Source organism: Cynocephalus volans, chromosome 4 (assembly GCF_027409185.1).
Source record: "Cynocephalus volans isolate mCynVol1 chromosome 4, mCynVol1.pri, whole genome shotgun sequence".
Lineage (NCBI taxonomy): Eukaryota > Metazoa > Chordata > Mammalia > Dermoptera > Cynocephalidae > Cynocephalus > Cynocephalus volans.
Genome location: NC_084463.1, coordinates 154,888,108 through 154,911,916, shown reverse-complemented (window position 1 = coordinate 154,911,916; position 23,809 = coordinate 154,888,108). Strand labels below are relative to the sequence as shown.

At 37.5% G+C, this 23,809-nt stretch overlaps 1 protein-coding gene across 1 annotated transcript; it reads right to left on the bottom strand.

The window, feature by feature from the left end:
- Window positions 1-20,593: 20,593 nt before the first annotated feature.
- LOC134377157 (olfactory receptor 5A2) lies at window positions 20,594-21,553 on the bottom strand. The gene has a single exon (XM_063095774.1). It carries the CDS (start codon window positions 21,551-21,553, stop codon window positions 20,594-20,596), a length of 960 nt encoding a protein of 319 aa, XP_062951844.1.
- Window positions 21,554-23,809: the final 2,256 nt, after the last annotated feature.

The following is a 23,809-nucleotide window of genomic DNA, read 5'->3' as shown; positions in this document are numbered from 1 at the left end:
TTTTATCAGTGGCCGGTTTTTCTAAAAATCCCAAGCTCTTTGATTTGCTTATATATTTTTTGTTCCTAATATGATTAAAGTTGCCTTAAAAGCAAGGTATGGTATTAGATACCTAACATTTATTGAGCGCATAGTCTATGACAGGTAATATTCTGAATCCTTTTATACTTCATCTCCTTTTAATTTGGCCAATAGCCCTATGACGTACGTACTCATTATTCTCCCTTTAGTGATAAGGAGACTGCGGGTCAGAGTGGTAAATGGCACAAGGTTACACAACCCATGAAGGACAAACCTAAGATTCAAATACAGAGGCTCTCGCTCCAGAGCCACGTCTTAAAATACTGTTTTATACTGCCTTACTAAAATATATTAATTGTTGCATTGATCTCATTATTAACCGATACAGAGTACAAAGCACTATATTTGGTGGTTTGCATGAGGCAAAGTGTCTCATAAGGAACCTATAGCCCAGTGAGATGAGAAATGTGCCCATGGAGACATAATACAGCAAGAGATGATGTGTGGAATGAGAGAGACAGAGATAAAATCCTGTGGGAGATCACCAATTGGATGTAGGCAGGGAGTCAGAGACCAGAGAAGGCTCCTGCACATTGTTGGAATCAATTTCTTACAAAGGTCTCTGGAATGGCAGAGTCTATTTCAGAGACATTATTGTACAAATGAACATGGAAAGAACAATGTAATTGAAGCTGGTGACAATAACGCAATCACCACATTTCTTTACATAGATGTTCTTTCAGGAAATGAACAGAAAATTGGTAATGCTGACTGCTTGCTAAGGAAATTAGACATATTGAAGGAGAAACATCTTCCAGGAAGAAAAATGATGAAGAATTAAAATGTTTTCCAAAACGTGCGGGTGTAGCTAGAGACAGGGGAATCTCAGCATGTAGATGGAAACCACTGGAAAGCTTGCTCCTACGGATGCCTAAGAGACAGACTTACCACAGCACAGCCTGCCATACAAAAAGAACTATGTTAATCCAATGATACTGGTGAGAATCTTACAGGCACCTTTTAATTGCCCCATTGTTTTTCTCAACCATTCCAGATCCTACCACTTCTGATTAAACCTTATTTTTGGTTGCCTTTTATTTATCAAGAACTCTTCAGCTTTTTTCTCGTGTTTTGGGAAAACGTTTATTCTGGGATAGACTTTATCTTGCTCTCTTTCTTCAGCTTTTTCTCACACCATCCTTGGTATCATATATTCCTTCTCCCCATGCTTACCTCCACTTAACCTTGCTTATCAAAGGATAAAAGAAGAAAAGATAACATTAAAAAGTGGCCCCTTTGACATACTCCTTTCCTTTAAAATATTTTATCTACAGCAAGCAAAATCTGAAGAGTTTTGTCTATCAGGAACAATGTGGACAGGATTCTTCTCAGAAGACCAAGTATTGCCTTTATTCTTGACTAGCAGTTTCTCTTTTCCTTTAGAACCTGACATGTTCATCAAAGCTGTATTGGATGCGCTCAATTCAGGAACAATACCCTCCAGGGAATCTTCCATAAACTACTTAAATTTAACTTTTTAAATGAAGCAAATCAGGTAGTACAGACCCCTCAGAAGTAATTCACAACTCTTCTTCTGGGTCTATGCTGTCTCACTTTAAACACCAATCGAATTTGTCACAGGTTATTCAGTCCCTATTTCTGCCACTTTATGCTAAAGTGTATTGACACAGCCTGCATATTTACGTCATCCTTCTACAGATTTGTTTTTCAAGGTAAGAAAATTGCCGTGGGAGCAGAAAGGCTATAACCATGGACAAGGCGACTACTCCTCTTACTCCAGCTCCTACAGCTCCCCAGGAGGTGGGGGTGGCTTGGACTGCAACTAGGAGAGCCAGTTCAGCTACAGTAGCAGATGCCAAAGCAGCGAGAACAACTATGTCTCATTAGAGTTGTCCTACAACCCTGGGTCACAGGAGGATTAAGAAGGAGGTTCTGGAGGTGGCTCCTTATCCCAAGCCAAATAAGGAGGCTGCTGGTCACAAACCAAGTACAACTCCTAGGATCTGGCCAGAATTACAGCTGCCCTACCAGCTCTTACCGGTCCTTACAGGGCAGGGAAGGCAGAAATGCAGACCACAGCATGAGATACCAGTACAAATAAAGCCCTCCAGTGTGCAAATATTTGTATTTTCTGCATTTACTCCTCACCTTTTGTTTATTCAGCTCTATGCACCACAGGTAACATATCTGGGCCCTGCAGGCCCTTGCCCCCCATACCATGCACAGTCCCATGTTGTAAGGTGCAGTGAGTCACTACCTGACCTGCCCTGTGACCAATATTTATCGTGTTTGGTACTCTGTGTCTTCAACTGTTTGTTGGTTGTCATTACAATTTTAAGTAGAGTTTTTGAGTTCTTGCAGGTCAATATCCCTCTATTTACAATTGGTGTTAGTGTTAACTCGCTTTTTCTTTAAATAGTTTTGGAAGGGAGAAGTCTTCTGTTAATGCTTTTGCGAAGTGACTTAAATGAGATTTCTGTATTTAAAAATAATTAACAAATAAATAAACAAGCTGCCATGGAAAAGCATCCCTCATTGAACTTAGACTTCAAGGATGATGACACTGAGCTATTTGTGAATCCATGACAATCTGCTTGGATCCTAGGCCTTTGACATCTTTTAGAGCAGTCTGTAGTGACTCACCTAAGAGTTCTGAGAAAGATTTCCTCTCCTGTGATCCAACTCCTTTCACTTTGTGGTGTATCCAGGTGATCAGAAGTAAACAGTTTATTTCAGTTCAGGCTCCTGAGAGTGTTTCACTCCATCATACCCTGAGAGGAGAACACAGTCTACTGTTAGCGATATTTGAAACTCAGCTCCTTCAAAAATCATGTAGCTATACAAGAGGAGGGCCTTAACTGCTTACAGGCCTTTTCCATCACATGTAAGAGAGGACTTGAGAGCACAACCCACAACAAAGAAGGAGGAATTAAAACTGTGCAAGCTGTAAATAACCTCCCTCCTGAGTGACAGAGGGGAGACCAACTCTGTTAATTGGTCCCTTGATTAGGCTCCAAGATATCCCTCGATGGTTTTAATCTTTAGAGACATTTTGATATCAAGAAACCCTCTTTTTACCTTGGAATAATCATGAGGCTGATATAGAGATTACTTCCAACCTTGTTATCCATGAAATAAATTATGTCACCATAGCATGGGAATGATCCTCAGAGACCTCTGTCTGGGAAAAACACCAGGAAGCAGCAAACTCTTGTCAACTCAGAATCAGGCTCTCTGCAGCAGATGGGTTCTCAATTCTCTGCTTTCTTATTCTGGATCAATTCTTTTTTTTTTTTTTTAACATTAGATGAGACTCCATGGATGGATCATGTTCAGAAAGACCTTACAGAAATTTGGAGTAGGGAAGAAGAAACATAAACAGGTCCCTTCTTCTTTCTCATGGCTCCAGCTGCTTAGGTTAAAGGAATAAAAGAGTAGGAGAGAGAGAAGGAGAGAATGATCATATAAAGAAGGGCAGAGAGAAAGAGGAAAAGAGGAAAAACTGGGCAATGTGTGCAGGAAAGTTTGAAAAAATAAATATTATTCAATCTCTCCAAAACAAACAAGAAGAAGGATCCTTTCCACCTCCCCCCACTCATAGAGTTTGGATGTGTTGTCCCCCCAAAACTCATGTGGAAATCTGAGTCCCAATGTGACAGTGTTGGTAGGTGTTTGAGGCATGGGGGTGGATCTCTCATGAATGGATTAATGCTCTCCCTAGCTGGGTTGATTAATGAGTGAGTTCTTGCTCTATTAGTTCCCATGAGAGCTGGTTGTTTATAAAACCTGGCACCTCTCTCTCTTGCTTCCTCTCACCATGTGATCTGCCTGTACCCACCAGCTGCCTGCTGCTTTCCGTTATGACTAGAAGCAGCCTGAGGCCCGCACCAGATGCAGCTGTTCCAGAATCGTAAGCCAAATAAACCTCTTTTCCTTATAAATTACCCAGTCTCAGGTATTTCTGTTATAGCAACACAAAACAGACTAATACACCTACTCTACCGCAATATCTTCTCTCTCCAGATTGAACAGAATGAGAAGCAATTTTGGTTTTGCTGTCCAAGACACTAACAGTGATTAAGCCCATGTCCTGTGGTCCTTCAAGGTCTGGCTTTTCTTTTAGTAAACCCAGTGGACACTACATGGAAAGAACATCCTCAAAAAAATAAGAGGTCAGGCTGTGGAGAAGACCAAACAGCCTTTTAAATACACAAGAAAATATGTTCTCATGTTTCTAAAGTGTCTTTAGTCTCCATTTTTATCCCTATCCAAACCTCTTACCACATGTTCTCACTCATAACTGGGAGCTGAATCTATAAATAAACAAATGAACAATAAAGAAAGACAGAGAGAAAGAAAGAAAGAAACAACAATCACAGTAATTGAACTTTTAGAAAACTAGAGGTGGAAAAGGGGAGGGGAGGGGTGGGGTAGAGGGAGGGGGGCTAATGAGGAATTGGTCAATGGACACAAAGAATGATTGCGTATTACAATGATGAATACGCTAACTATACTGATCTAACCACTACACACATTCTACACAACTACTGAAAATCAATGTTGTACCCCACATGTATGTATAATAATAATAAAAAATTTTACTTAGCTGTATTATAATATTTTTGAAATATTTTCACCTAATATTTCCTTCCCTGAATCTCAGGCTATTCTCTTCTTTTAGGCAAGTAAATTGTTAGGTTCTCAAGCCTCACAGAAGATATCAGATAGCAAAGGTAGTTGAAACAGAAGTGATAAGGTCAAAAACATAAGTGATTCTGCAGAGTGTCTTATAGACAGAGCCCAAGAGACACAGCATAACTGTCACATAAGTTTGGAGACACCAAAAGCAGACAGGCCCTAACTACGTGTAGGGTCTGGTTGGCAGGCAGAAACTTGAGAAAATATGGTTGTGTTGGCGGGCGGGGTCGGGGTCAAGCTAGATAGCCACTGGGCAGTGAGAGTTTGAGTTCTGCGGTTTCCTGTGGCATAGTTAAGGATGGAAACAACAGAACAATTCTCATTTAACCAAGAGTGGCTGTGAGTATCAGAGTCTCAGACCTAATAGGTCTTGAGGATAGGATTACATGGAATTCAGCAGCAACCCACCTGTGATTTGACAGCTGGGGATCTGAGGAGGCAATAGATAGTTCATGAATTGCTGATAGGGAAAGGTCAAGGACCAAATGCCCACAGTGCTTGCCATCATTCACACCCTGTAGAATGTAGACATAAACCTGGGGAGAAGAGGGCAGGATCCTGAATTGGTTACTTTTTCCCAGTGGAGAAAAGGAGAGCATACAGTAGAAATAGACTTATGGAATGATAAGGATTGTGTTTCTTGAGTACCAGAATTGATTGTCAAAACACTTAAGTGCACTGTAAGTATTATTTTCCCTCAGATGTATTATAATAGACCAACTGACTATACCTCAATATATTTAACCATTTTATTCTATTTTTATTTTAAAGCCACAGAGTTTGGTAGTAATTTGTTGCACAGCAATACATAATTAATATACCGAAAGTAGAAACCACTTATTCAAAAGGAGTCATATTTTTGTGATTCTTGACACATATTACAAAACTATTTTCAGACTCAGGAATCTTTCATCTTTAATAGCAGGAAGAAAACTCAAATTGGCTGAAACAATAAAGTGAATTCATTGGCTCATGAAGTGGAAATAGTCAGAGAACATTTAACTCAGTGGCTCAAGCAATTTACCAAATGTCAAATTTCTTTCTTTTTTTTATTTAGTATGCCTTGTGCAATAATTCCATCTGTAGTGGTAGCAAAACTGCTATACAAGTTACAGATCTCACAGTCTCATTTCACATCATCCAAAGGAAGAGAGCATCTCTTCTGGTAGCTACAACAGATGAAAGGTTTTCTTTCCCAGAAGCTCCAGCAAATATCTGCTTTAGTCTTTCCGGCTTTGATTGGTCAATGTCTTCCACTTCTTCCCCAACCTACTTGCAGTGGGTATTGGATGATATCTACTGATTGGCTTAAACCAATCAGGATTCATCCCAGAACCCAGAGTTGGAACCAACCCTACTCAAACAATGATGGCTGAGAGCAGAAAAGGACATCTGCCTCCTAACCCCCCAAAATCTCAAAATACTTCCCTGAGAAAGAATGAATATGGATGCTAGACAGCAAAAATAAATAAACAAATGAACCACCAATTTTTGTAGTTTAACTCTCAATGTAATAAATACCAATTTGTATTTATTGTAAAAAGACAAGTAGTTTCAATACATATAATGAAAAAAAATCTGATTCTATCCCCATTCTTACTCCTTACATAGCACCCTGTTCTTGTTTTAAGAACACAATATCTTCTTTAATCCAAATATATTAACTTTGGAGTTTTATTTTTCACACATTCTTATGCTTCTTGTATCATCTTTTTGTCATCTGACTTCTTTTTTGTTGTTGTTTGTTTATCAAAGAGGATTAGTCTGGTGATCCCTGACTGTTCTTTCACATTGCAGAGTGAGACATTAAAAAGTAAGACCTGAAGCTTGCTGTTCATGATCAGGAATGGTCCTCTGGTGGGATTTTGGCCAGGTGATCCGGCAAGGACTTCACAATTGCTCTGATGGAACCCTGCTGTAATCAGCAGTAGTTACGTTCTCTGGGGAAGGTTTTTCTCAACATTAAATTCTTCAGTCTCCTGCCTAGGAGATGTCAACCCAGCTAAGAGTGTGCTGAGAGCTGAATGAGTGAAAGGAATAGGTGTGTGGTGGAGGGAGGTTCTCAAGCAGAGAGAATCTCTCCTATCAGGATGTAGACATATTCTTAATCTATTTTTGGTTTCCCCCCTTAGATATGTCTGATAGCCCTGAGCTCATAGCACTGGTGCAATTCTCCAGAGAATGAACCTGCAGTCTTCTGCTAGAGAGGGAGAGGGATAACGGAGAGTAGGAGTTGCCTGGATACAAGAGGAGAGAAGGGGTTGTTTTAGGAATCTAGTTGTTTCCTAATAGCTTTTCAACCAAACTGCTGGTTTTAAGCCTCACTCACTCGTGCAAGAACTTAGTGCCTTCAATTTCTGACCCTTTCTGGGGCAGTGTGGTGGGAATCAACTTTGTTCTTCCCGGCCTTTTCTTCCCACCCTATCCAGGGTAGCTTCTCATTTATTGATTTTGGGTTGGTTACTGACCGTACATCTGCTTTCCAGCTTCCAATTTTTGTTGTCATTTCTCCTGTTCTCCACATCTTTGTGGTTTTATAATTTTTTTTTAAACTTTTATTTTCATTTTAGGTGGGCTCCAAAAGGGAGTAAAGACAAATGTGTGGTTTCAGTCCATACGTTTAACTAAATATCACAACTATACTTGCAAATTTTAAAAACCATTTCATATTTTCGCTAGAATAAGTTATTGTATAACATTGCTTATATTTTCCTCAACATTCAGACAATATAATTTGCAAATTAGTTTAGCATTTTTTTTTACTGATATTTCATTAGGTAGAAAAATTGTTTTAATTTCCCTTTATTACCTTTAAAATGAAACTTTTTGTTTTTATGTTTATATATCTTTAATCACATTCATTGTATTCTAATTTTCTATTTATCACCTCTGCTCATAAAAATCTAATTAGCTTGCACTGTTATCTTACTAATTTCTGTAGCCTACTGATTAGTTGCAAACACATCATTTTTTAAGGTTCCTATGGTATTATACCTTATACCTCATAAAAAACATATGAGGATTCTTCAATGTTTATGGAAAAATAGAATTGAAAGATACTACGAATATTTCCATTAAATTTTTGAAGTTAATATATATATGTATGCATATTTAACCTATGAATAAATTACATTTTGCAATCATTCCAAAACTAAAATTCCAAAAATTAAATTATTGTTTTAAAAATTAAATTGTAATCTGTCAGGGTTTATTGAAAAACTGAGATATCCTGTATTCTAAACGTAGAATCCAAAATAAACAACTTCACTTACACACTTTAATTGATCTGAAAAACAAGCCATACCAATACACAATTATGATTAATTTTACTATAAAAAGCCAATTATGTTTAAATCAAAAAATGAATGTATGTTGCTATAATCTATTATAGTTTGAAAATTAAGCAGCTGTGATAACTGTATTTCCCTTAGAAGAACACTATTGCCTGCCACATGAGATATTCTTTGTATTTTTTTTTTTTTAATTTTCTTTTGTCGATATACATTGTGGCTGATTATTGCTCCCCATCACCAAACCCTCCCTCCCTCCTCACTCCCCCCTCCCCCCCCAAAATGTCCTTTCTGTTTGCTTGTCGTATCAACTTCAAGTAATTGTGGTTGTTATATCTTCTTCCCCCCCCGTTTTTTTTTTTTTTTTGTGTGTGTGTGTGTGTGTGTGAATTTAGATATTAATTTTTAGCTCCCATCAATAAGTGAGAATATGTGGTATTTCTCTTTCTATGCCTGACTTGTTTCACTTAATATAATTCTCTCAAGGTCTATCCATGTTGTTGAAAATGGCAGTATTTCATTCGTTTTTATAGTTGAGTAGAATTCCATTGTGTAGATGTACCACATTTTCTGTATCCACTCATCTGATGATGGACATTTGGGCTGGTTCCAACTCTTGGCTATTGTAAAGAGTGCTGTGATGAACATTGGGGAACACGTATACCTTCGACTTGATGATTTCCATTCCTCTGGGTATATTCCCAGCAGTGGGATAGCTGGGTCGTATGGTAGATCTATCTGCAATTGTTTGAGGAACCTCCATACCATTTTCCATAGAGGCTGCACCATTTTGCAGTCCCACCAACAATGTATGAGAGTTCCTTTTTCTCCGCAACCTCGAAAGCATTTATCGTTCAGAGTCTTTTGGATTTTAGCCATCCTAACTGGGGTTAGATGGTATCTCAGTGTAGTTTTGATTTGCATTTCCCGGATGCTGAGTGATGTTGAGCATTTTTTCATATGTCTGTTGGCCATTTGTATATCTTCCTTAGAGAAATGCCTACTTAGCTCTTTTGCCCATTTTTTAATTGGGTTGCTTGTTTTCTTCTTGTAAAGTTGTATGAGTTCCTTATATATTCTGGATATTAATCCTTTGTCAGATGTATATTTTGCAAATATTTTCTCCCACTCTGTTGGTTGTCTTTTAACTCAGTTAATTGTTTCTTTTACTGTGCAGAAGCTTTTTAGTTTGATATAATCCCATTTGTTTATTTTTCCTTTGGTTGCCCGTGCTTTTGGGGTCGTATTCATGAAGTCTGTGCCCAGTCCTATTTCCGGAAGTGTTTCTATGTTTTCTTTAAGAATTTTTATTGTCTCAGGGTGTATATTTAAATCCTTAATCCATTTTGAGTTGATTTTAGTATACGGTGAGAGGTATGGATCTAGTTTCATTCTCCTGCATGTGGATATCCAATTATCCCAGCACCATTTGCTGAAGAGGCAGTCCCTTCCCCAGTGAATAGGCTTGGTGCCTTTGTCAAAGATCAGATGGAGAAATCATTAAGATCAGAGCAGAACTGAATGAAATTGAAACCCAAAAAACAATTCAAAAGATCAAGGAAACAAAAAGTTGTTTTTTTGAAAAGATAAATAAAATCAACAAACCATTAGCATGGCTAACAAAAAAAAGAAGAGAGAAGACTCAAAAAACAAAAATTAGAAATGAAAAAGGCGATATTACAACTGATTCATCTGAAATACAAGGAATCATTCGAGACTACTATAAACAACTATATGCCAACAAATTTGAAAATCTGGAGGAAATGGATAAATTTCTGGACACACACAAGCTCCCAAAACTGAACCATGAAGACGTAGAAAATTTGAACAGACCAATAACAATAAAGGAGATGGAAGCTGTTATCAGAAGGCTCCCAACAAAGAAAAGCCCAGGACCAGATGGATTCACAGCAGAGTTTTACCAAACATTCAAAGAGGAATTGATACCAATTCTTTACAAACTATTCCAAAAGATTGAAACGGACGCAAATCTCCCAAACTCATTCTATGAAGCAAACATCATCCTGGTACCAAAACCAGGTAAAGATATAACCCAAAAAGAAAACTACAGGCCAATATCCTTGATGAATATAGATGCAAAAATCCTCACTAAAATACTAGCAAACAGAATACAGCAACACATATGTAAAATTATTCACCACGATCAAGTGGGATTCATCCCAGGGATGCAAGGTTGGTTCAACATACGCAAATCAATAAATGTGATACACCATATTAATAAACTCAAACACAAGGACCATATGATCATCTCTATAGATGCTGAAAAAGCATTTGATAAAGTTCAGCACTCATTCATGACAAAAACCCTCTATAAGTTAGGTATAGAGGGAAAGTATCTCAACATAATTAAAGCCATATATGACAAACCCACTGCCAATATCATCCTGAATGGGGAAAAGCTTTCAGCTTTTCCTTTAAGAACAGAAACTAGACAAGGATGCCCACTCTCACCACTCCTATTCAACATAGTGTTGGAAGTACTAGCCAGAGCAATCAGAGAAGAGAAGGAAATAAAGGGCATACAGATTGGAAAAGATGAAGTCTAACTGTCCCTGTTTGCAGATGACATGATCCTATATATCGAACAGCCTAAAACCTCTACAAAAAAACTGCTGGAATTGATAAATGATTTCAGCACTGTAGCAGGATACAAAATCAACACACAAAAATCAGTAGCATTTCTTTTCTCCAATAGTGAACATGCAGAATGAGAAATCAAGAATGCCTGCCCATTTACAATAGCCACCAAAAAAATAAAATACTTAGGAATTGAGTTAACCAAGGATGTCAAAAATCTCTATAATGAGAACCACAAACCACTGCTGAGAGAAATTACAGAGGATACAAGAAGATGGAAAGATATCCCATGCTCTTGGATTGAAAGAATCAACATAGTGAAAATGTCCATACTACCCAAAGTGATATACAAATTCAATGCAATCCCCATCAAAATTCCAAAGACATTTTTATCAGATATGGAAAAAACTCTCCAGACATTTATATGGAACAATAAAAGACCACGCATAGCCAAAGCAATGCTGAGCAAAAAAAATAAAGCTGGAGGCATAACACTACCGGAGTTTAAGCTATACTACAAAGCTATAATAACCAAAACAGTATGGTACTGGCATAAAAACAGACACACTGACCAATGGAATAGAATAGAGAATTCTTTGTATTTTTTTAAAGCACTCTCAGTAACTTTGCTTAATGTAAGTAACAAAATAATTTTGACTTAGAACCAAAATACTAAAATTTGTACTAAAATACTAAGGTTATCACCCATCTGACAAATATTGATTAAGTGTGTATGATGTCCCAGGCACTGTTCAGATTATGGAACATGAGGGTCTTGTTATCATTTTTAGAAGCCAAGGTGACTGAGAATGTGCTTTGAAACAATATTCCCCTCCCTCTTTAGAACTCAAAGCAGACAGGTCGATAATGTCACAGAAAATTTTACTCAAGCAAGACTCCTTTGGAAAATGCATATACTTCTCCTTTGCTCAGTTTTGAATTGGGTTATTTGTTTTTATACTGTATAATTGCTTGAGTTCCTTGTATATTATGGATATTAATCACTTGTCAGATGCATAGTTAGCAAAAATTTTCTCCTATCCTGTAGGTTGTTGTTTCACTCTCTTGATGTTTCCTTTGCCGTACAAAAGGTTTTGAGTTTGATATAGTCCCATTTGTTTATTATTTTCTTTTGCTGCTTGTGCTTTTGGGCTCATGTTCATAAAGTCTGTGCCCAGACATAGTTGCTGAAGTGTTTCACCTATATTTTCCCTTTGTAATGTTACAGTTTCAGATCTTATATTTAAGTCTTTAATCCATTTTGAGTTGATTTTAGTGTATGGTGAGAGATGCATATCTAGTTTCATTCTTCTGCATATGGGTATCCCGTTTTCTCAGCACCACTTGTTGAAGATACAGTCATTTCCCCAATGTAGATTTTTGTTGCCTTTGTCCAATATCAGATGGCTGTAAGCCAGAAGGGTGATTTCTGCATTCTCAATTCTACTCCATGGGTCTGAATGTCTATTTTTATACCAGTACCATGCTGTTTTGGTTACAATAGCTTTGTAGTATAATTTGAAGTCAGGTAGTGTTTTGCCTCTGGCTTTATTTATTTATTTTTTTGCTCAGGATTGCTTTGGCTATTCAGGGTCTTTTGTTGTTCCATGTGAAGGTAAGATTGTTTTTTCCATTTCTGTGAAGAATGTCATTGGTACTTTGACTGGGATTGTATTGAATCTGTAGATCACTTTGGGTAGTACAGACATTTTCACAATGTTAATTCGTCCAATCCAAGAGCATGGACTATCTTTCCATTTCTTGGTGTCTTCTTTAATTTCTTTCAGAAGTGGTTTGTAGTACTCATTGTAGAGATATTTCACCTCCTTGGTTAAATTGATCCCTAGGTATTTCATTTTTTTTTCATGATAATTGTAAATGGGCTTACTTTCTTTATTTCTCTTTCTGCAAGTTTATTATTTGAGTATATAAATACAATTCATTTGGGGGAATTTATTTTGTATCCTGTAATGTTACTGAAGTTATTAACCAGCTCTAGTAGTTTTTTGATAGAGTCTTCAGGTTTTTCTATATATAGTATCATGCCATCTGCAAATAGGGAAAGTTTGACTTCATCTTTCCAACCTGGATTCCCTTTATTTCTTTCTCTTGCCTGATTGCTTTGGCTCCTAATTAAAAAATGTGCAAGGGGGCTGAATAGACATTTTTCAAAAAATACATACAAATGGCCAACAGGTACCTGAAAAAATGCTCAACATCATTACTCATTAGGGAAATGCAAATTAAAACTACATTGGCATACCACCTCACCCCAGTTACACTGGCTATAATCAAAAAGATGGTGAATGACAAATGCTGACAAGGGTGTGGAGAGAAGGGAACACTCCTACATGGATGGTGGGACTGTAAATTAGTACAACCACTATGGAAAACAGTATGGAGGTTTCTCAAACAACTACAGATAGATCTTCCATACATTTCAGCATTCCCAGTCCAGGGTATATACCCAGAGGAATAGAAATTATCATGTTGAAGGGATACCTACACTCTCATGTTCATTGCAGCTCTTTTTACAATAGCCAAGACATGGAACCAACCTAAATGCCCATCGATGGATGGTTGGATAAGGAAACTGTGGTATATATACACCATGGAATACTACTCTGCCATAAAAAAGAATGAAATACTCCCATTTGCAATAGCATGGATGAGCCTGGAGAAACTTATGATGAGTTAAATAAGCAAAGCACAGAAGGATAAATACTGCATATACTCACTCATATGTGGGAGCTAAGAGAGAAAGCAGGAAGGAAAGAAAGACCATAGTAGTGTGTTGGACTTGCAGAGGGAGAGAATATTCCTTGGGCTACAAAGTGGAGTGGGGGAAAGTGAGTGGGGGAGGGAGGTTGAGGATAATTGGGTGGGGGACATGGGGTACAAATGCAATCTGTGGTAATGGGTACAATGCCAGTATAAATCTGGCCCTCACATTATGGGCATGAGGGGTGACATTCAGTTTTATATCTCATGAATGTTCATAACCAATAAAAAAATACACCTCTGCATCATACTCAAAACCCCAGTAAGAACTCCTACAAGAGGAAGCTTACTTTTTGAGGATAGAGAATACTGTCCAACTCAGGTTTAAGAACACATGCTGAATACCGAAAAGGAAAAAAAAAAAAAAAAAGCCTAATAATGGTTAGGCTCTATAAGTTAGGTATAGATGGAAATTATCTCAACATAAATAAAGCCATATATGATAAACCCACTGCCAATATCATCCTGAATGGGGAAAAGCTGAAAGCTTTTTTTTAAGAACAGGAACTAGACAAGGATGCCCACTCTCACCACTCCTATTCAACATAGTGTTGGAAGTACTAGCCAGAGCAATCAGAGAAGAGAAGGTATAAAGGGCATCCAGATTGGAAAAGATGAAGTCAAACTGTCCCTGTTTGCAGATGACGTGATCCTATATATCGAATAGCCTAAAACCTCTACAAAAAAACTGCTGGAATTGATAAATGATTTCAGCACAGTAGCAGGATACAAAATCAACACACAAAAATCAGTAGCATTTCTTTTCTCCAATAGTGAACATGCAGAATGAGAAATCAAGAAAGCTTGCTTGTTTACAATAGCCATCAAAAAAATAAAATACTTAGGAAATGAGTTAACCAAGGATGTGAAAAATCTCTATAATGAGAACTACAAACCTCAGGTGAAAGAAATTAAAAAGTATACAAGAAGATGGAAAGATATCCCATGCTCTTGGATTGGGAGAATCAACATAGTGAAAATGTCCATACTACCCAAAGTGATATACAAATTCAATGCAATCCCCATCAAAAATTCCAAAGACATTTCTCTCAGAAATGGAACAAACTATCCAGACATTTATATGGAATAACAAAAGACCACACATAGTCAAAGCAATGCTGAGCAAAAAAAAAAAAAGATGGAAGCATAACAGTACCTAACTTTAAACTATACTGCAAAGGTATAATAACCAAAACATTATGGTACTGGCATAAAAACAGACACACTGACCAATGGAATAGAATAGAGAATCCAGAAATCAACCCACACACCTACAGCCATCTGATCTTTGACAAAGGCACCAAGCCTATACACTGGGGAAGAGACTGCCTCTTTAGCAAATGGTGCTGGGAGAACTGGATATCACTATGCAGGAGAATGAAACTAGACCCATACCTTTCACTATACACTAAAGTCAACTCAAAATGGATTAAAGAATTAAATATACACCCTGAAACAATAAAACTTCTTAAAGAAAACATAGGAGAGACACTTCAGGAAATAGGACTGGACACAGACTTCAGGAATACGACCCCAAAAGCATAGGCAACCAAAGGAAAAATAAACAAATGGCATTATATCAAATAAAGAGCTTCTGCACAGCAAAAGAAACAATTAACAGAGTTAAAAGACAACCAACAGAGTGGGAGAAAATATTTGCAAAATATACATCTGACAAAGGATTAATATCCAGAATATATAAGGAACTCAAACAACTTTACAAGAAGAAAACAAGCAACCCAATTAAAAAATGGGCAAAAGAGCTAAGTAGGCATTTCTCTAAGGAAGATATACAAACGGCCCACAGACATATGAAAAAATGCTCAACATCACTCAGCATCCGGGAAATGCAAATCAAAACTACACTGAGATACCATCTAACCCCAGTTAGGATGGCTAAAATCCAAAAGACTCTGAACGATAAATGCTGGCGAGGTTGCGGAGAAAAAGGAACTCTCATACATTGTTGGTGGGACTGCAAAATGGTGCAGCCTCTATGGAAAATGGTATGGAGGTTCCGCAAACAATTGCAGACAGATCTACCATATGACCCAGCTATCCCACTGTTGGGAATATACCCAGAGGAATGGAAATCATCAAGTCGAAGGTATACCTGTTCCCCAATGTTCATCGCAGCACTCTTTACAATAGCCAAGAGTTGGAACTAGCCGAAATGTCCATCATCAGATGAGTGGATACGGAAAATGTGGTACATCTACACAATGGAATACTACTCAGCTATAAAAACGAATGAAATACTGCCATTTTCAACAACATGGATAGACCTTGAGAGAATTATATTAAGCGAAACAAGTCAGGCACACAAAGAGAAATACCATATGTTCTCACTTATTTGTGGGAGCTAAAAATAAATAAATAAATTCACACACACACACACACACACACACACAAACGGGGGGGGGGTCGGGGAAGAAGACAAAACAACTACAATTCCTTGAAGTTGATACGACAAGGAAACAGAAAGGACATTGTTGGGTGGGAGGGGGGAGAGGGAGGAGGGAGGGGGGTTTCGGTGATGGGCCACAATAATCAACCACATTTTATATCGACAAAATAAAATTAAAAAAAAAAAAGAATGGTTTTATTATATATGTGTATCAAAACATCACGTTATATGTATAATTATATACATATACAATTAAAATTATAATTTGTCAATTAAAATAGTATTAATTTTAAAAAGAAGGTATAATGGCAAGTTACAGCTAATTATAATTGTGAAATAAAAGTAAATCAAATGAATAAAGAAGGCCAAAGTTCTAATAAAATGTTGCTTAATTGGCTAAAGCAGGAAAGTCTCATGTATGACATTCTGTTGGGAAACTACAAGGAATGGCAAGTATTATGAAAAACAATTCCAGAATCTTTTCAAGATCTGAATGCCACAGACTATGAAGGTGCTAAACACAGAAAGAATACCTGCTTTGGCTTCTGGTAAAAAGAAAAACTGCCAGAAAAAAGTGGCATCTATGCAGGTAGTACAGACAATATAGCCAGTTGTCCATAGTCTCTGTCACAGGATACACAAAATGAGGAAGGAATGACTGGATTGGATCCCACCTCTTCTCGATTAAGCTCACAGGACACCTCCCACCTGCAGCTCAGCCACAGGTAGAATCTCACTGCCAATTGTCTTTCCGGCTGAGGTTCAGGGAGAATGGTAAGATGACCTCTGCCAGGCTACTCACTTAGCTTACAGTTGTTAGAAAATGAACTATGATTTTCAGCATATGTCTGAACCACATGGTTCAATTTTGCTCCTTAGGATTTCTTAAGATAAAAACAACCCAGGCTCTTTGCATTAAGAAGAGGTTTCATTAGAACAAATAAAATATGCCATACGGTATCAAAGTGATACTTTAGGCATGCCAATTTTTCTATGTATGCTGACATTTAAGTCCAATCTGACATGGTAGTTCTATTTCAGAAGAATTTGGATTTGAGTGTGAGAAAAAGCCTCTGTTCTTCTATGAGGTCTCCTTGGGTCCGAGCTGCCTGTTTATTTTCAGAGTGTGGTCTTGTCAAAGTGCATGCTTTGTCTCGGTTCTAAATAGATAGTGCCAACCATTTGGTCTGGCAACTCTAAACAGAGATGGTGCCACATCTAATTTGTAAAAGTTCCAAGCCATGTTTCAAGAGGCTGCTTATGGACATTTCTTTGCTTGTAAGAGAGAAGGGAATCTCATCCCTGGCCAGGCCCATAGGCAGTATTGCACCAAAGAGGCCTTGGCCAGCATTAGAAGAAGAGAAGAGAGCACAAGAAGACTGAGAATGGAATAAAAACAGAAAAGTTCAAATATAAGCAGTTGGTTTATCTTTCCCTGTAGGTTTGGAGATGTTAGAGACATGGAGACTAAACACTAAGAATTCAGGGAAGGTAGTCATAGATTAAGCTGATGGGAGAATGCTGGGGTACTCAACGTATCTCCTTATATGCAAGATAGTCAGATTCTCCCTGCTCGTTTTCAGGTCAGGGAGTTCCAGATCTATTATCTGGACACAGGCAAGTGATATGCAAGTGATTCCCCATTTGTGTGGATGATCACAGAACAGGCAAACTCTAGATTTGTCTAGGCTTAAGATCAGAAACACAAGACTATTACTCTTCAGAAAAATGTTTAAAATCTCATCGGATCCTGTTTAACACACCACTCACTAATTCATGAGTGGTATATGAACCCCCCCAAATTAGGGGAATGTTGGTGGCACATAAGGACAACAACCAGGTGTCTGCAAAACTCTAAAAATAAAACCATAAAATCAGCCCATGATAGATAAATAAAATGTGTCACAGAGGCATTTTGTAGACAAAATATTTCTTAGACCAAAATAAGAAAAGCTGTCAATTCAGCAGTCTATAAATTATACATTGATTAGAAGGGAGATGGTCATCTTGGAAGAAAGAAAAAGGAATGCTTGAGGAGAAAAATTGGTAGTGCCCTGGCCGAGGGCCCCAGCCTATCTGTCTGTACCCTTACTCTGGGTACATCAGGTGCTGACGCACATTATCCACTCTCTTTGATCCCTTTCTCTCCAAATAGACTTTCCATTATAATTCTTCTTTCTATGTGGTTTCCTCAACAGATGGAGAATTGTACCACTGGCACAAGTACAAGGTTGGCAGCTTTGTTCTTCACTGAAAACTAAAAATGGCATTCTGTCTCACGCAGCTTGCTATTCTGAGCTTGGTTAACTTCAGTCCATCTGGAAACGATTTGCAGAAGTTGCAGAGATGAGTGCTGCACCCTGGATTGTGGTAATTTTACCAAAGTGAATTCCATCTCCAGCTAGCTAGCCTTCCCTGGGGACAGTTGTACTTTCTTCTACTTCAAATAGCTATAAAATGCCTGATTCCTTTAGTGACCCAAATATTCTGTTTAATGTATGTCTATTTATATGCCCCGTCACAAATGCATTTATTTAGAAAGTCTTATTTAACATGTTGCTTACTGTCAACCCCAGATCACTTTTACCTTATTCAAGTTTTGCAACCAATCCCCAACTTATGCACTAGAATTCATGAGTGTTAATGAGCCATACATTGTGGTAGTTGGGAAAACTGAAAAGTGTCTTATATCTTTTCAATACAGAGAGAAAATTTCCATTACTGGCAAATATATGTGTGATCAAACAAGAGAGATTTTTAGAAAGAATTGTATTCAGAATCTTTGTTCATCAAAAAAGTTTAGAGATGATAATAGATCAATGACAGCTTCACATAAATCTAAAGCATGAGGCATTTATTCATTTCTTTATTGCTGTTTTGTTTCGATGACTTTTGGCATTGGGTGAACTTAAGATTAGCTACCATTTTCAAAATTAGTAAATTGAAAGATAGTATCTTGGTGAGCTGGAGTATAGATTAAAGTGGAGAAAAAAAATGACTATATGGAAAAGAGGATGGTATCTGGTAGCTGCCAGAGCTGGCACAATAGTGACATTTCTGTGTGAGGCTGCCCCTGTGAATCTGAGCTCTTTTTAATCCCCTAAAGACTCCTTTGATATGGAAGAGAAATAGCAGAAATGAGAGGTATGTATGTGCCTTTTCACCGAGACTGATATTTCCGAACTGAAGTCTATATTACAAAGCTATTTCATCTGTCTCTTTTTATCACGTTACCCTGGATTTTTCTTGATTTATATAAAATTGACTAATAATATTGACTAACTGACTAATAATATAAGCTAACATTTATTATGCATTACCATATGCCAGGCACTGGGCTAAACCCTTTTCATGCGTATTTTTCACTTAGTTGTTGCATCAGTGAGGTAGATACAATTATTATCCTCATTTTACAGGTAAGGAAAATGGAGCTTGTAAGTAGCTTGCACAAGGCCACATACCTACAAAATGGCAGAGATGAGACTAATAATCACAAGTCTGATGACAAAAATAAATATTCTTAACCACTCTTATAGTCTTGCCAGATCCTCTTTCCAATGGACCAAAGCCATTACAAAGATCACATTCTCTACCAAACTAAGAAAGTATCTTCTACTTCTCTGGCTTAGATAGTGATAAATCGTTATACAATAATAATAATAATAATAACAGCACCGTGTGAACATTTACTATACACAAGGCACTATTCTAAGTGTTTACATGTGCTGAGTCATTTAACGCTTCACAGTCAGCCTAGGATATAATTACTATAATTATTCCTATTTTTCAGATGAGGAACTAGGCACCCAGAATCCAAGTAACTTGCCCAGGGATGCTCACGTAGATAGTATTTACTCATTTATTTATGACCCACTCAGGAAGGGCTGCAGCTACATAAATTTATTCCAGTTATTTACTACCAGCTCAAGGACGTGTAAGTTCTGGATAATGTGGAAGGAAAAAACACCAGTCTTCAATTCCTTGGCTAAGTTCTCTTCTAGAACTTTCACAAACTTGGTAGAAACAGAGAACTTTTTATCCTGAATGTGGGTGGGCTCTTCTTTAGGTTCCTAAGATACAGTGCTGGTTAGAAAGCTGTTACTTTGGGTCTCAGCAATAATTCCTTGGTTTTATTTAAATCGTTTTTGTGACCACTTCTTCTACAGTTGATTGAATTGGCCAAAAGTTTGTCCCATTTGTTCAATCATTAAGGCCTCAAACAGAATTCCTTCCTTAATCCATTTAAAGAGATTAATATGCCCCCATCCATCACAGTGCTCTTTACGGCCACCGTCTCAAGCATGGGAGGGTGTCTTCCCTGTGGTCCTCATGTGCTCTAAAGAAAGCATTTGAGAATCTCAGAAAAGGGAAAAACAACTGTGTTTAGAAAAGTGTTGCCCTCTTCACATTATTATGTTATATAGTACCTGAAGAATCACCACCCAGAATTCTTCACTAACATTTTTTCAATTGTTTTCCTCCTATGTACACAAACTCTATTGTGATGTTCCAGTATGTCTTTTTGTCATGGTGAATGAAGTTTTCTGCTAAACTGAGCATTGAAAATCTCAATCTATGCAATGCTATTCATTCCAAAAACCAATAATGGCCAAATTGTTTTCTAATAGCTAATAGGTAAACTAGTCAGTGGAATCGTAGAAAGGGGGGAAACAGCCCAGCCCATACAAATCATTGTGTAGGTCAATTAGTCCGAAACTAAATAAATGTGTGCACAATTGAGCCAGCTCACGGCTGCAGTGTAAACATTAGCCCGGAGTCAGAAAAATGAATGCCTGTAAGCAAGCACATGGTCCCTTTCCACAGCTTTTCTCATGGCATTTTTAATCTCCTTATTCCTAAGACTGTAGATGATGGGATTCACCATGGGGATCACCACAGCATAGAAAATGGATACCACCTTGTCCCGGTTTAGGGAGTAGCTGGAACTAGGTCGCATATACATGAAGAGACCAGAACCGTAAAAGAGGGTCACAGCAGTCAGGTGAGAGGCACAGGTGCTGAAGGCCTTGGCCCTACCTTTAGCTGAGCTGATCTTCAGGACAGTCACAACAATGTAACTGTAAGAGATGAGGACCACAAGGACAGATATCACTCCAACAACAACACCCACAATGAAGGTCACCACCTGGCTGGTGAAGGTATCAGAGCAGGACAGAGCCAGGACTGGAGGAAGGTCACAGAAGAAGTGGTTGATTACGTTGGGCCCACAGAAATCATGCTGATAGACAGCGTATGTTTCAATTAAAGAACTAAGGAATCCTCCCACATAGGCACCAGCCACCATCTTTAAACAAAGTGTATGGGATATGAGGGCCGTGTAGAGCAATGGGTTGCAGATTGCAGCATACCGGTCATAGGCCATGGCTGCCAGAAGAAAGCATTCGGTCAGCCCCATTCCACAGAAGACAAAGTATTGTGTGGCACAGCCAACAAAGGAAATGGTTTTCTGTTCTGTGATAATGTCAGAGAGCATCTTGGGAACTGTGGAGGACACATAGCAGATGTCCAGAAAAGACAGGTTACTGAGGAAGAAGTACATGGGTGTGTGCAGGTGAAAGTCCATTCTGATAAGAGCGATGAGGCTCAGGTTCCAGCCTAGGGTCAGGAGGTAGATCCCCAGAAATAGCACAAAAAGTAAAATCTTCATTTGAAGATGATCTGAAAATCCCAGGAGGATGAATTTTGTCACAACTGTGTTGTTCCTTTCTATAGCCATCGGCCTGTTTTCTGCATAAAGAAAAGAAGCAATCCTGTGGTCAGGTAGTTGTATTTGGTATTATAAGAGTGGGTATTTCCTAGAAGATCATACAAAGAGTTAACACCCAGTTAAAGTCCCAGCCACCTTCTAGCCAAAATCTTCTCAGAGCAAGTGAGCATGTGATAATCTCTTGGCACTATTTAAGATCTGTATGCGATATACCTTGTTTACTAAAAGAGATTCAGTCTAATAGAGTAGAAAGTGACTGTGAGTCAGAAACCATAGTTATGTCTCTAGCTCTACTCCAAACTAGCCAGGGAATTGGAAAAGTCACTTCACTTCTCCAGATCCTCATTTTCTCAAATGGAAAATGGGAAGGTTGAATCAGATGAGTTTAAACATCTCTTTGGAAAGAAAGGAAGGAAGGAAGAAAGAAAATAATATGTTGAACTTTTAGAAGAAGAGAACAGAATGGTGGTTATTAGAGAAGTGAAGGGGGTGGTTAGGGAGAAATTGGTTAATTGGACACAAAGAATGAGTACATTTTGCAATGACAAATATGCCAACTATCCTGATTTGATTATCACATATTATACACAAATACTGATAATCAACTCTGTACCAACTCTGTATAATCAATTACATTTCAATAAAAAAATGTCCTTTTGGTATGGAAGAAGATAGAGGTGGTAGTCACACCACATTGTGATTGTAATTAATTCCACACAACTGTATGTTTTAAAATTATTAAAATGGATATTCTTTTTTTTTTTTTTTAACTTCAAAACTGCCGTCTTTTGCTTCATTGACTGGTAAATTTCTCAAAAATGTTCTCACGATTCACTAATTATAAAGACTTAGACTTACATTAAAAAAGTAGAAAACAGAATCCCCAGCTGTTATGTTATATATGTTTTATCATGGTAAATAATAAATAATAAAATAATAAAATAATAAAATAATAAATATCTCTCTGGACTTGGGTTTCCTATGGCTCTATTAGACTTCCTGACTTGAAAATAAAAACCCAGATTAAGATAAAAATAAAGTTAGGCATTTATTATGCTTTATATATCTTTAGTATAAAAACTTCAAAAAAGGGGAAGTGAATACAATGGGCTATAATTTTTGAAATATTCCAAGCCACAGTCTAACAATCCATTCTCCTAGATAATAAAACTAAGAGAGAAAAAATGTATGCATGTGTGTGTGTATACATATTATATGTGTGCATGTATATATATACATATATATAGTGTGTGTGTAATGCATATATTCATATATGCTTAAGACTAGAAATTTTTTCTAATTATATAAGTTTTTAGGCAGGTCACCACCTAAAATTTATATAAGGAATAAAATTTGGATTAGCCCAATCAGCACCATTATGGAATAGAGGGGTGATGAACATGCTTTTCTGAGGGGGCAAGAGGGAGCAATACCAAAGTTGACTGAAATGGGCTGAGCCATGGTGGTCAAGAACCAGCAGAAACCAATATTGCTGGGGCAAGAAAAGCTCGGGAGAGGAGACAGTTTATTAGATATTGAAGGACAATGATAAGCAAGGGGCAACTTTGGGGTCATCAGGCCAGACTGGAGCTTCATTCTGAAGACATGAAGTAAACCTGTACACATTTGTCAATTAGGGAAAGACAGGCTGGTGCTGATGTAAGATCAAAACGAGGAAATATAAACGCACGTAAAAAGGCAGAAATGTCCTGGGAAAGACTCGGTGGTGAAATTAAAGTTTCTGTATGTTTTCATTTGTAAGGAATTTGATTGTCCTTGCATGCTTGCAACCTCTTATAACCATCTGATTGCATTTCTCTGTCATTTGTCATATTAAAAACTCCTCCTAGCTTTGTGTTTTCTAAAAATTTCAAATCTCCCCACAAGTTGCTGATTGAGCAGTCAAAACCAAGAAGAAACATGAATCTATTTAATCCTACCAGAAAGGAAGTAAAATGTGTTTGGAATTTCTTATCTTAATAAAATATTCCCTACCAGAGTAAGCTTCTCAAAGGCAGGCAGGGAGTTTTGTCTGTTCCGTTTATTGATCTATCCTGGATACCTAGAACACTGCATGAGATATAGCTGTTCATTAAATATTTGTTGAATGAATGAATTTTTTTACTGCTTATCCTCAGAGTTTAGCAGAGCATTTGGTCTATGAGTTATTACATTTGGCCTAATATTATTATAATAAAATATGTAATATACAATATGGTCACAAACACTTAATAATCATAATATAATAAAATCATAATATAATAA